A 15,786-nucleotide genomic window follows, 5' to 3' on the forward strand; every position below is an offset into this window, starting at 1 on the left:
TATTGTGTATTATATTGTGTATTGTGTATTCATGACGACCATATTTCCCAACGGTAGTGTCATTTTTCGAAAAGATAATGCACCATATCACAAGGCCAGGATTGTGATGGAGTGGTTCGAGAAACACAGGAGCAAGTTCCAAGTAATGTGCTGGCCCCCCAACTCGCTGGATCTGAACCCAATCGAACACAGATGCGATGTGATTGAACGTGACGTCAGAGAGCATCGCCCCCTCCCCAGAATTTACGGGAATTAGGTTAATTGTGTGTACGCATGTGGTGCCAACTCTCTCCAACGACCTTTCAAGGATCATTGCGTCCATGCCAAGACGCGTCGCCGTTGTTATCCGTGCTAAAGGTGGACATATTGACAATTAGGAAGGTAGTCATAATGTTCTGTCTGATGTGTGCGTATATTTTAACTCGTATATTTTGTCTCGACTCGATTTTCGAGACGTCTCGTCTCGAATTCGAGTCGAGTTGAAACAGAAACATATTTTCGAGTCCAGGCACGAGTCTGGATATTTTCTCGAGACGAGTTGAAACAGGCTTAAATTTCGACTCGACTCATGCGGATCCCTATTGCCTAGTTGCCTCTGCACAAACATATTTGAAACAAACAATTATATTTTAGAGGTTAGAAATTTTAACTTCCATCCCCATGTTTTAATTGCTTATTATTTTTTTTGACAAGTGAGAAACATTTATTTTGTTTCTATCAAACTAAAAATCCTGTGGGTGCGGAGCACCCACAAGATTATTTGTGTGAGTGCTGAAGGCCCGGAGCACCCACGTAGTCGGCACGCATAGACATAGGTGACCCTGTCGTATGAACTTCCCAATCAGCATATACGAAAGGGGGTAGTAAGTAACCCACGGACGCCATGGTCCCGCGCGGTTATTTTTTAAAAATTTATGAACTAAAGAAATCCACGGAATTACTGCACTCTGCCTTAAAACTTAGGCCTAGTCCCAAAAATAAAATTGCAGCCAACTCTTTGTCATTTATTAAATGATATTCAAATATTCCTAACTATCAATAACTGCGTCCAATATTTTCATCTATCAGTCCTAACGGCTTTCCCAAAACCAGCCAGTGTTTTGTCACTTATTAAATGACATTCTAATATTCCTAGCTATCAATAGCTTCGTCCAATATTTTCATATGTCAATCCCAACGGCTTTCCTTTTTCTTAAATCTATGTGGATTATGTAAGACATTTCTTAAAAGCTTTCCGGTGTCTCCTGGTTTTTCCAGTGATTCAGTTGCTCTTTTAATTCTGTTATCCATCGAAATATACTTTTTCTGTGAAATCGATGTGTCAGTCTCCTCGCGAGCACTCTTCTTCGCCTGCAATATGGCCTTGTATACATCAATGCTGGCAACATCAGGAACACAATCGTGGCTCTCTTCTTTAACAAATTCTCCGTTGTTGGTAAACACTTTCCCTTTACATGGCCGTGCAACACAACGGCAAATGATTTCACCACACTTCCTCTCAAGTTTTCTTTCTGTATCGATATCCATTAAATATCAAACTAGGTTGACCTCTGTTAGTTTAGAAATCTTCATTAGAGAACGCTGTTACGAATAACGTTAGTAAGTGATCGAAGTGTCTAGTAGGCCTATCAGGCTGTACTGCCACCTAGTTTCACGAACTATCAGTTGATCGACGTGTGAGTCATCACCTGTGTGTCGCTGGGACGAAACTCTACTCATTAGACTGTTCACTAATCAATAAAAAATAGCTCGAGACGAACTAGAACGGATATGCACTGGGACGACACGCTACTGGGACGAAACACTACTACACCGAGACGAAATCCTACAGATTTTGCTTTGGGACGAAACGCTACGGAACCGAGGCGAACATGATCATGAATCTTTAGTACTATTTACAGTAGTAACCTTTGTATTTCATACCACATAAAAATGAAAAAAAAAAATGTTTAGAAGTTCTAGGGAACAGATACTCTCTTTACATTTAATAAACTAATTTTATCATGTAGCTACTAAAGGCGCAATGAGCTATAATCTAGGAAAACTATTCAATGAATTTAAAGATGGAGACAAGCGCGAAAACTATAATCGAAATCAACATAAAATACTGGCACGCTTCTACTTCAGTATTTAAGACGTAGTTTATTTCATCCTTATAATTCAAACACACAGTAAAATTATTTTATTGTGTTCATTTGAAAGTATTATTTTATTTACACGACACATTCAGATTCAGACATTAATAAATTAATATGTTTACTATGGCGGCGGGCCAACGGATAACTCCAACCAATCAGAAATGTGTATTTAGTTCCTATGGCTTAGGTCGAGCGCGAAAAAAGTATGTATCTCGCAACATCTTTCAACTTAATCATCTTGTGATCCTGACCAATAGCCATGTTACTCATATTCACTAAACTTAGTTTCCAACAGTTCTACGAAATCGAATATGTCCTGTAGATCTGATGGGTTTTATATTATGACTGTGACCATCTCAGATCATTTGAAATCACTCCAAATTTTTCTTAACGAAGATAAGTCTACTATTAATCCTCTAATTGGAGAGTTTAACACACAGGTGTTGAATGTCCCTCACAGTATAAATGTTGAGTATCATAACTTAGATAGAGGTACATTGCACTTCTTTAATTAAAACCTTGATAAAATATTTGAAAATTTACATTGAAGTATCGTTGATTGATTATTCAAATGTATTTCCTCAACTTTATCTCTAATATACGAATTCCATTTTAGTTCCAGTGCAAATAGACATGTAAAATTGAATAAAATAGCAATCGAAACTGCTATTTTACATTTCATAATTATGCAAATGCCAATTCTACCTCGAGAAGAAGTTTTTGAAAACAAAGTAGTATTGAGCGCAAATAAAACTTTCCTCTTTAGCGCAAGCCAATATTGGTGCCTCTCAAAAATTTATATGAGAAAAACTGAAAGAAAGAGACTAGTTTACTTTTATGGTTGCGCATGCACTGCAAGTACGTTCAATAACATTGATCATTCTTAACATAGAAAAGCACATTTATAGCCGGATTGCTCCTTTCTTCTCTTATAGTCAGGTGATTGCTGTCACTGGACAACCACCGTCGGTCTACTTTCATAGTAGTTGGTGATTTTGTCGACTTAGCAGTGTTTGGCTGGACTTTACTTTTATGCTTCGTACAAAACTAATGGAGGAGTAAGTAGAAAGAGAATGAACTAATTGGAGTAACGAAAACACTATTTGCAATAAATAAATCAGTATCCTGATGATGCACACAATTGAATTCGACCACTACAGTAATCTAATCGAAAATCGTAAATCTATTTTACAAAGGATTTTACAAGGCAAGAACGGCGATGTTGGCTTTGTTATCAACGGAAAACTGAAGAGCAATGTATTGGAGAAAGAAAGTACACGTAATCGAATTTCAAAGCTTTTCACAGAATCCAATATAATATACACAAAGCAAACTCACACTTTTCCTAGGTATATACACAAGGTGGACCATTTATCTTGATACGCCCTTGCAACTTTTAAGGTACGCAATGGACAAAAACACTGAAGTTGTGTACCATGCAAATATGAGTGGGGGACACTATTTGGCATAGTGTTGTCGACGGTTCGAGCGGCTCGGCTTACGGCTCAGTCACCACCAAGCCAAGCCGAGAAGTGAGCTGAGCCAACAGCTCACCCAACCGAGCCGGCTCGAGCCGATGGCTCACCTGAGCCAAGCCGAACCGAGTCGGCTGGAGCCGATGGCTCACTTGAGCCGAGCCGGCTCGAGCAGATGACTCACCTGAGCCGAGCCGAACCGAGTCTATGGCTCATTTGAGTCGAGCCGAACCGAGCCGATAGCTCATCGCAACCGAGCCGGCTCGAGCCGAGAGGGTTGGGCGCAACATCGTCCTGATTAACAACAAAGAAATAATACAAGTTAGCTTAGAAATATTTTTTCACTTATTGATAAGTAGATGGGAGTAAAAAAAGAAAACAAGTCTCTAGATAAGCACAAAGGATGCCTTTAAAAACTACATAGATGCTGATACACGACCGTAATAATAGTTGTAGACGAACTCGAACTTTTACATATTTGTACTATTATTTCATTACTTTTCTGAATGATATTTGCAATAGAGATCAAACTAGTGCCCACTGATTTGAGAGACTGATTACGAAATCAGTTATTACAAACTCAAATATTAAACATTTGTTGTCTTCACGTAATCCACCTTCGAAAATTGGGGTTTGAACATTTCGTGGCAGGTAGTTACCGACTTTAATCACAAATTTATTTCATTGCAAAATTACTAATAATCTTAATAAACTACTGAAAACCATGTACATAATTCAATATAATACTTATCCGAACACTTTCTTGAAATAAAGTCCTTTGAAAAAAGTCAAATTTTCAATGTCCTGTATCTCTGTTACTACTAGTTCCAAATAGTCATATAATGATCATAGCATTCGACATTAAGATACTTTGGAAGTACATTACGCTGTCCCTCTCATTTGCGTAATTACCATTGTAGAATCTTCCAAATTTGATTGTTTCTCGGTGCTTGTGATACTGTAGTGTCCTTAGTTTTCAACATTCCATGACAAATACGGTATTGTAAGTTTTCGTTTCACATGTAAATTTGAAATATCGAATAACCTGACATAATGCCTTTGATAAAATAGAACTTTATGTTGAGCTGGCAATAGTGTTAACCTTTTGGTATTGCAGAGTATGCCTTCCATGGTGCAAGGTTTAAGATTTTTCGTCCATTACTTTAAAAGTTACAAGGGCGTATCAAGATAAATTATCAACCCTGTATATATGGAGGGTGTTATAGATGAAGAATAAAATAACTCTCTGTTTTGCATTTGGGGTAGTCTTTAGAGGGTGGGAGTCGCTCCCCCGCCTCCTTGGATCCGTCAGTGCTAACATGCCATGATAGTTATTCGCTGATTTTCTCGAATTAGCCAACTTATTCCAATTTATATCACCCACGAACAACTTCTCTGTATTTTTCGTCATAATTAGAGAGCGTGAGACTAAAAGATTTGGGAATAGTGTTATCAGAACATACAGTCAGGTAGTTCGTAATGATTATGATTTTTCCCTGGTGCATTCGTTTCTTTTACAAGGGGAAAAGGAAAAGCTGCCAAATGCAAAATACTGATACAAAAAAAAAATATATATATATATATACTGATACCTGTTTTATCCATTCGAGAAGCGCCGTCGCCCTTTTCTGGAAGAGGGAATAACACTCTCCAGCATGTGAATGACGTTCTGGCGTCTGCATGTCCGTAAAAATATATTCAATCGCCTGCAATAGAAGCCAATTTTAATACACATCACGAATTTTGAATTCAATTATACAGAGGGTGAATCAGTGGCCCATTACACTATACGAGCACTGTTAATTGTTACTGTTTCTCATTTTAAGTGGCAAGAAATGTCAAAAATATCAAAACAGATTTATTTTACTATAAATCATTGTATATATTGAAAAAAAAAAAATGGTATTTTGCTGTTTAACCCGCCGCGGCGATAAAACAAATATACGTGGTGAATTGTCAGAAACATTGCAAAGAAAATATTAAACAATTCAATATTGCTTCAAAACAAAATACACATTAAAATAAGATAAATAAATATTGCGGAGTGAGACTCGATGTTACAATTGACCACTCGGGCTATAGAGGGTTAACATGTAAACGACAAACTAAATGCAACGTCAACTTTTTTGAATGCTGTACTAAAAGCAAAATGTTCTTAGAACTAAGCAAATACCTTTAGTAGAGTTGTGAGTTCTTTTGGTGTGCAAAACGGCATCTTAACGTTCGCCAAGCATGTCTGAGCAGTCTGAATGTTATGCGCTGAATCTTGCAACAAGTTCCGAGCTTCTTCTGCAAGTTCAAAACGCACGTCTTTGTTACTGGAAAATAAAATACAAAAATAAAAATAAAATTGAATAATTTTTCAATACTATTTCAACTATGGAGGTAGACCTGTGATTGAAATAATTTTCTTGTGCATTAATAGAGTCTCCTCGTCACTATACAAAGTCAAAGATATTTTTGTGAGTTCGTGCAGTGGCGTCTTGTGACATAATTTTTATTGTAGTTCACAGCCGTTAGAAAATTCTAATTCTAGAATTCTTTCAGTGTCCTAAATAAAAAAAACGATAAAAATTAATGAAAGTAACCATATATAAACTTACATATAATAAGAAGTACTCATTCATAAACATATGCTCATTTCATTCGTGTATGAAATCACTCCTGATGTTCTGGGCTATCAACTCGTCAATAACTCTTCTGAAGTTTAGTTTTTATAATTTTTTTCTCTGTTGATAGTATAGCGAATGCACTGAGACTATTTTGAGCTACGACACTCCTTTAATTGCTTTTATATTCTTTATATAGTAAAACAACTTCCAGTTTCTGAAGTCAACATCGGATTATTTACTATGATTTTCACGAATTTTGTTGTATGCCATTCTCTTTCTACAGAGACACCATCAATTTCATAATATACTAAATGGAATCTTCATTAGACTGCAAACGTCTGCTATCTTGTATATTTGAATTGCCAGGAATGCTGTTTTTTGAATTGTTAACAGTATACACGAAACATGCAATGTATCAAATATTATGATATTTACAGAGGCACCTTTAATTACAAACGTTTTGTCCAAGTACTTTTGCATTGTTTCTCAAGACACTTCATGACTGGTTATTTTGTATTTACGTTCTCTATTATATGTTAGGCTATATAAGACGAGATTTACAGTTTAAAAAGGAGATTACTGTTATGTATTTGATGCTCTCCAACCTGAAATTGAACCCAGGGCCTGTCCACGGAAGGCATCACTAGTCACTATAGAAACGAGGAGGACAGGACACTTCATGAAATCAACCAAACTACGGAAAACACCAGAGCTACTAGAATCTTCGTACTCCTAATGGAGACATACAGCGTATTCAAACAACCCAAAAATGTCATTAAATCAATCAAAAGTTAGCGACTGTGACTTGTTTTTCTAAAGAATGTTATGAGTCTTAATAGAAATGACCATGCGAACGAATCGTGATAGAATATTTGATGTACTTACTAAACGAGCATCTAGAAAATTTTGTTGGATGAGTTTGGGAGGGGGTCCAATACTATAAGACATTACATCTATGTACGATTCATCCGATGTGATTCTACAGCCGAGAAATATCTAATTGTTAAGTTCGTCATCTATATTCTAAGAAAAATTGTTTTAAATTAAATTTGAAATGTCGATACAGTTTAGTTTTCACATCCAGATGATAGTTAACTTCGATTATGTTTTAACTTCATTCTAAACTTTCAGAATCCGCCAGTGCACTAAAAGATAAACAGTAGTTTGCAATCACTCAACAGAACCCTGTACAAAATAAGGTAATGATAAGGTTTTTCTTACAAGAAATATTCCGAAAAATGCTGCCGTATCGAACAAGCCTTACATTCACTAATATTGAGAAAGTATTTCAGGAAAACCTAACACTACAAATCTATCGAGAAGGGTATATGAGAGTACACGGAATACATCCACCTTTTTAATTTTTTTTTTTATTGTTCAGCATATATTTACTTTACTGAGAGATGTAATGAAGGAATAAGAACAGATATAAGCTATAGTTTTGAAAACGATCGAGCGCATACCTACCAAAAATTCTAGCAGCACATAAATGGAAATTATGAAAAAGAAATTCGTCTTTTCCTATTAAAGATGAACGTTGAAATAGCAAAATCAGCTCCAGAACTTTCCTTCAGGTTCCCACAATAACAGTAGGTGAGATTTTACCATTGTAGCAATGTTACCAAGTACAATATGTTTTGATAAACTATTCGCTTTTCTTACAAACATTTAGTTTATTTAGGTAGAAAAAACGTAGCCTAAAGAAAAATCATAGATTATCTGTATTTAAAAATAAGTTTTGAAAATAGTAATAAATAGCAATAAATAAATAGTAATTTTGTTCTGACCTTTTTACTTTCATAATCGCGTGTTATAACATCTTAATCGTTGCGAATATTTTAAAAATGTAATAACTATAATTTAACGGCCTAAGAAACCAATAGATTTATCGTTCACAGAAAACAAAAGTCATCTTTGGAGCTAATCTTTTGACAGTTCACACCCTTAACTCTTTCAATTCATCAAATATATATTTCAGTTATAGATCTATGTTTTCGATTTATTGATTGATTATCTATGGCAGAGATGCAAATAACCCGTCGCCCACTCGCCCGAGGCGAGTGGTTCATCGGTGCAGACGGGTTTTTAATATCACTATTGTTTATTTCAAAGGTAAGTAAATGATTTTTATTGTGAGATGTGGGCTAGTAGCTCTTTTCGTGGACTAGTAAAATTTTATTGCTATTTGCATCCCTGATCTATGAGGTTCATTAGGCTCCTGTGCAGGAGGGGTTGGATGATACATCGTTTCATTTGGCAACTTAAATAGTTTATTCAGTGCAAAACAAATACAATGCTACCTGGATTCACTATCCTGTGACAAAAAAGTTAAAGTGCAGTTACGTACCAGTGTTTCTATGTATACACCATTCCAATACGAAACACGTCCAGCTAATAAACAGTTTCACATCATACCTGTCTGGTGTAACAGTGTTAATTGTAGGGATGGGCACGAGTCGAGCTAAAAATCGACTCGAATTCGATTCGAGTGTCGAATCGAGTGTCGAGTTTGATAAATGGCTCGCTCGTTCAGCTCGTTTTAACTCGTTTTGAAGTTATGGCCTGATTAAACTGGGAAGCGAAAGTCATGGCAAATGTGGTTTACTTTTAGTGTTGTTCACGAAAGGGGGCATTACTCGCACTTCGTCTCGGGTTCGATCCCAGCCCCCGCCAAGTGAACTTTGTGGTGGACAAACACCGTGTGCGTGGGTTTTCTCGGGGTTCTCCCGTTTCCTCCCACTTTCTTCATTCCACCACTTCATTCATTAATCATTATCACCGTCTCCTTTAGCCTAACCGGCATAACCGTGGGACGTAAAACTCAAAGATTTCATTTCATTTCATTTTCGTCTCGAAAACAATACAATACGTAGTTTTATAACGAGACAACCTTCACCAAGGGAGAGAGGGCAGGTACAAAATAGAATTAAATTATATTTATTGATGGCAAACTGACATATATGGCTGGGGGATGCTGTTAAAATGGGGTGGCATGGAAAGATAGCAGGCAGGGCTATTTGTTCAAAACAAAATGTACGGTATCATGTGGTCATGTGTGCACAACAAAAGGAACATATACTACAATTTCCGCAGTTACAGAGTGTTTCAACGAATAAGTGATTTGTACTGCGCTTACAAGTTTCGGTTTGGTTCCGCATCTTCTTGTGAGCGTTGCAGTACTTTCTCCTGATACAATTCATTTCACATAAGGAAAAATACGGTACGCTGTTTTCATGTATGAGGTGATGTAGGGATGGTATCTATATTAAAATAGCCTGGACCTGGCAGCTCACTTCTCTCATTTTCTTCCAACGGCATAAGCCAAGATCAAGGGCGCCCATGTTGTGGTTTCCAAAGGGGAGCAAATACAAGCAACGTTTCAAATATAGTTTCAAATTTTGCTGTAACTAATGTAAAAATTATATTGGGTTTTCGATATTCCCAAGTACAATTTGCTCTTAGGGGGGGGCGAGCGCCCCACCTTGCCTCCCCCCTGATAGGCGACCTTGGCCAAGATGTCATTTTGCTGTAAATTAAATTTAATTCAATTCCGTTTTGTATCTTTCCCCTCGCCCTTGATGATGACGTCACAGCTGTGTAGGGTATGGCCATTGGATTTGCGTGTGATCCTTTCGTCCCTTCCATTCTTCTTGGCCCAGTGTACTTATACAGGATTTAGGTCGTTTTGGCTATATGACGTAAAGTAATCATGAAAGCAAAATTGTTTCCATTGCAAAATCATGTTTTAGTTAGATTTCCAAACACAGTCAATTAATCTTGAGGAAGGGTCTACCTCCCTGACCCCATCTGGCAACGGGTCTGATGCTCCTCCGAAATATAAACCTGGGACCTCGCGAACGATGTCCTTGCGTCCCAGACTTTACGACTACCGAGGTCGGCAGTCAAGTAGTTTTTAGTATTCAGGCCAAGCCGCCTGTCTTTCATGTTTGTACATTGTGTTATAATAATAATAATAATAATAATAATAATAATAATAATAATAATAATAATAATAATAATAATAATAATAAGAAGAAGAAGAAGAAGAAGAAGAAGAAGAAGAAGAAGAAGTAGTATCATTGGTAATTACATTGTCTAGAAACTACACACAAGATTTGGATTGATTTGGCTCGTTTTGGCTCGACTTGAATTCGAGTCCAGTTGGAGGGAAATTTTTTGAGCCGAGTTCTCGAGTAGAGCTCAAAGATGTCTGTTTTAAGTCGAGTCGAGTTTCAAAGAAAACTCGCTCGAACGTGCCCGTGCCCATCCCTAGTCAACTGCTTAGTTGGTTCTTGTTTTTAGGTGGTTGATACCGCACTATCAATTTTAACACGGTACATGGTGGATAAAACCCCACAGAAACGTCTAATGGTGTGAGGTCGGGGCTTCTTGAGAGCCAGGAATGTGTTCCTGTTGTCTGATTCATTGATCTACCAAACAGAGGGTACGGTGGTTCACTGTAGAGCGCTTACCTCTGATGCATGACTTCCTGGTTCGATCCCCGGCCAAGTAAGTTTGTAGCGGACAACATCGTGTCCATGAGTTTCCTCGGGTACTCCAGTTTCCTCTCACATTCTCATTCCAACAATTTTTCCACCATCAATAACTTGCCTTAATCATCCATCTCCCTTAGTCTTAAGGACATAATCGTGAGACGTAAACTGAAAGTTTTGAAATACCTTCGAAACAAACACTCAGAGCAAGTGAATCAATACGAGCAAAGTAAGGGGGTGTCTCATTATGCTGAAAGATAATTTCAAAAGTTCGTGTTTCCATGACTTGGACGTGTATCGTGCAATGAATGGTGCACATATAGAAACTTATTGACAAGCAAACACACTTTAGAGTTTTCTTTTTGTCACAGTATAATGTATTCTACAGTGACACTGCACTTGTTTCTGAATCGAATAAACTATTTGAGTTGCCAAACAAAAACAATATATCATTTAACTACCGAAGTACAATTACTTCTGCACAGCAATCTCACGAAAGTCCATTATTTATTCTCGAAGAACCTGTAGAATAATAAAATGAAATCTAAACTGCTACTCGGGTGTATTATCCGACGAAATTTGGCCTATTTGAAGACATCTTCTCAGAAGGTTTTTCTATTAAAATGTGCATCACGCACGCATTTTGCTTGCGAGAGACATGATCTGCTTATTATAGAATCTGGATCTTACAATCTGTGTGGTATTGAGTGATTTGTATCTATTGCTAAGTTTCATTTGTCTAACTTCTTCCGTAATCATCTGTTTGTTTCTGTATATAAACTTTTGTTTTTTGAATGGACTCAGTCTTCTATGCTTCTCTTTGTAGTTTAATGTCAATTTCGGATTCGGATTCACATAGCTTATATTAAATACAGAGAAAATAATGGTTTTATAGGGTTTTACTTTACGCAAGGACAACATGTTTTACCACAATTGTAAGATTCAATATCCACCGTCAAGCTAATATAAATATCCCGACATCGTAATGAATTTTGCATCTTCCTAAATATCGTTATATAATATTTGTTACACCTGACCAATGACAGAGTAGGGTCTAACCCAACTAACTTTAATTTTGTGATTGAGTAGATGCTGAGTGGAAGCTCAATTTAGGAGCAATGTGTGTCAAATGACTTCATTTACAATAATTAAAAAGGAAAGACGGCAAAAAAAAAAAAAAAAAATATATATATATATATATATATATATATATATATATATATATATATATATATATATCTTTCTTAAAAACGTTCCTGAGACATTGTGGATTTTCCCTTCCACACTCTTATTTATTAGATATGGTTTATACAGAGATTTTGTGTACTTACTCGATCATTGACGGTATTTCTTCCCAACAGTCTAGCGCTCTTTCTATCTGATCACAAGCTGTGCTAACAAGAGTTTCAGCTTCTCTCCAATGCAATTCAGCACCTGCTACTGCGTCACGCCACGCATGCACTTGATCTAGCTCCAGTTCTAATCTATTTTCTTCTCGGCTTCCATATTCACCTTCAAATAATTGAGCTAGATAAAGAAAATATAAAGAATAACATAAAGCCATTAATAAAGAAGCTCACAAACAGTGCCGTGCCGTAGAAAATCAGCGCCCGGGGCGAGAGTATACGGCGGCGCCCCCGTACATAATTTCCCTCTCGTTTCTTTTTCCTCCCGAATTATGCGGCCACCGTACTTCGGCGCCCGGGGCCGTCGTCCCGCTCGCAACCGGCACGGTACTGCTCACAAATTACTCAAAAACACATAACTGTAGTGTCATGATAATTCGATATGCGATAATGTTATATTTGGTATTATTCAAGTTACTTAAACCGTCTCCTTTAGCCTAACCGGCATAACCGTGGGACGTAAAACTCAAAAATTTCATTTCATTTTTTTCAAGTTACTTAAAATCACTCGACCACTAATAAATGACCATCCATTTTCGGCGCACCTTTGAAGTCAGTTATGTTATTCTGTGTTCTAACAACACTCGATAACTGTGTACTTAGTACAGTAATTTAAACGCATGTTATTCTTCAAAATGGCTCTAATCGAATTATATTTGTAAGACATCAGGTGAACTAAACATAGATGTAGATGTATGTCTCTCTTTCTAAATATTTTTTTAATTCTTGACATTTCTGTGTCAGTGGATTTTTAAGGTAAATTCTCGAATTCTCTTCCTTCTGTAATGCAACTTCACTCTTACAGTATACAGAGCGTGTGAACAAGTGTTTCTCGCAAAGTTCCCCCACGGAATGTGTATATTCGTTGCGAGTTCGATTCATCTTGACGATATCAGATGTTCAGAGGAGAGACTGAGGCACACGGGGAATATATACTCTTGCTTCTAAATAAATATACAGGGTTGCAAACCAATACATGAAATCACTAGAAAAAGTACAGAAAATTACACTTTTAAAGGGGCTGTAATTTGGAATGGCATAAAGTGGTTGTTTCATAAGTTATTTGCTGAATACTATTGCATATAAACAGTCTGTAGAAATATCCACAGCTATGATACTACTGGCATCGTAGATTTATGAGGGCCGAAAATTGAAGTTTGTGATTTTGATGCCATGTTTGGGGCGTAATATCTCAAGAGGGCAAAGTGCCTAAAAATTGCTGCTTACGTCACAAAGTAATTCTTTATGTGAAAAAAAGTATTGCAAAAAAGATCATGACTGATATTACATGGAGAAGAAAGTGTGGACATGGTGAAAGCGCAAAGAAAGCAGGTGCATGACAATGGTCGTAGCCCGGAAAAATTTAAATGTCTGGATATGTTTCATACTACATCTTAAAAAAAAATAAAAACAAAAAACGCATGGTACAGCAATTAGGTCTGCTTTTGTTTTTGGTCAGTTGTGAAAAAGCTTAAGACTGGCGATTGTTTGATCTTTCTAGCTCCATGATCATTGGCACGTCTACAGGATGGATGGACAATTTATTTTGACCATCCGCTATAACGGACAAACCAAAAGAGAGAGAAAAGGGAAACTTTGCACGAAGCAACTATGAGAAGAGAGACATCTTTGTATGTATTTAGCAAAAAGACTCAACAAACAGTGTTGCCATCATAATATAAAGCTATATTATTTTTCAAATGGCACTACGTCAGGTTTTTACATATTTCAAATCAGCGTTTCAAACGTAAACTTAAAATATCAATTTTATTATTCAGTGTTACAAACTAAGGATGTTATAGTATTACAAACATATAAAGTTCGGAAGCCTCTAACGCAAATACAGCATAACGGAGGTGCACAGGATAATTATGGATGCGCACGAGACAAGATTTGAGACTGTCTCGACTCGAAAATGTGCTGTAAAAGTGATGTCTCGATTCGAAAAATATATATTTTTCTATTGGAAGAGCTGTGTCTCGACTCGAATTTTGTCAGGAAAATTCTGTCTCGACTCGACTCGAACGCATCCCTAAGGATAATGCACATCGAAAGTACTTTAGTGTTAGATACCATGAGCATGGTATGACTTGTTTCGAATGAATAGGAACGAAGTTACCAGGGATTGTATATTTTTTTGAATTAAGTATTTATTTCGAAATAATACTGAGATAAGTATCATATCTAGTTACTTGTATGGTTTGTAATGGATATGTAAACTATTTTGCCGTTTACAGCACTTCGATATCTCAAACCGTTCCGGAGATATAATAAACATTGCTGAAGTTTGCAACCTGCTTAAATCGTGTAATTGCGAGAACCTGTTGTAATTACAGCTACTAAAAGCTATTGTTATAATGCTATAGAAGAGAAGGGAAACAACAATGATTAAATATCTTACACAAATACACCATTTTCAGCAGAAGAGGACAGATAGGAGTAACGCAACCTTGTGAACATATTAACTTCCATAACTGGAATTGGATTTCAATGATACTTTGCTGATGCATACAAGTGCCTTAATACAGCTGTTCAGTTCGACGATGTGTCGTAGGTGCAAAGGGGAACTAACCCCCTCACCATATAGATCTGGCAATTATCATGGAGCTGGAAAGATGAAACAAACGCCATTTGCAAGCTTTTGCACAACTGAACACAAACAAAAGAGGGCCTAATTGCTCAACCATGCATAGTTTTTGAGATCTAGAATTAAACATATCCAAACATTTAAATTTTTCAGGGCTACGAAAATCGTCACACACCTGCTTTCTTCGCGTTTTCGCCATGTCCTCACTTTTTTCTCCATGGAATACCAGTCAGGATTTTTTTTGCAATAGTTTATTCACATAAAGAATTACTTTGTGGCCTAAGCATCAATTTTTAGCACTTTGTCCTCCTGAGATATTACGCCCCAAACATAGCATCAAAATCACAAACTTCAACTTTCAGACCCTCATAAATCTACGACGCCAGTAGCATCATAGCTGTGGATATTTCTACAGACTGTTTACATGCAATAGTATTCAGCAGATAACTTATGAAACACCCACTTTATGCCATTCCAAATTACAGCTCCCTTAAAAGTATAATTTTCTGTACTTTTTCTAGTGATTCCTTGTATTGGTTTGCAACCCTGCATATTTATTTAGAAGCGAGTATATTGTAAGGATCCCCACATCACAACACAGACACATGTATAACGATACGTGCCATTATTTACAAAAGCAGACGATACACTAAGGAGGAAGACACGAAGGAAACCGAAAGAAGACAGACTACACGAAAGGATCCGAAGGAGGATGAGCCATCCGAGGAGGACAAATAAAAGAGGGACCACAGAAGGACCTGGCATCAGTCTGACCACTGATCAACTAACCAACACCTGCTCCGAGGTCGCTTTGGACTAGGGGTACACCTTTACCTTAACCCGAGGTCGCATTAGACTAGGAATCCTCAGCACAACCAAAACCTCACGAAGCTGCCTTGGGCTGAGGGGGATTTCCTTCAGGATTCACCAAAACCTTGTAGGTGCCTTGGAGACTGCTTTGAGAGAAGGGGCACCGTGCAAAACACCTATCTCCTTCATTTGCTCAATAAGAAGAAAAGACATTATTTATTCTTTATAAATCAAATACATTATACTTAGGAATTTTTATAATAAA

General features: G+C 37.0%; 1 protein-coding gene across 3 annotated transcripts in view; it reads right to left on the reverse strand.

The window, feature by feature from the left end:
* synr (BH3-only protein sayonara) overlaps positions 1 to 15,786 on the reverse strand; it is a 207,424-nt gene that overhangs the window by 33,861 nt on the left and 157,777 nt on the right. For all 3 annotated transcript variants that reach the window (XM_081735555.1, XM_081735556.1, XM_081735554.1), the window contains exons 7-9: positions 12,050 to 12,245; positions 5,787 to 5,931; positions 5,206 to 5,319 (exon numbers count right to left, since the gene is read on the reverse strand). In XM_081735555.1, coding sequence (XP_081591681.1) covers positions 5,206 to 5,319; positions 5,787 to 5,931; positions 12,050 to 12,245 — 455 coding nt within the window. The remainder of the gene's footprint in view (positions 1 to 5,205; positions 5,320 to 5,786; positions 5,932 to 12,049; positions 12,246 to 15,786) is intronic.

Source organism: Thermobia domestica, chromosome 13 (assembly GCF_964235325.1).
Source record: "Thermobia domestica chromosome 13, izTheDome1.hap1.1, whole genome shotgun sequence".
NCBI classification, from domain to species: Eukaryota; Metazoa; Arthropoda; class Insecta; order Zygentoma; family Lepismatidae; genus Thermobia; species Thermobia domestica.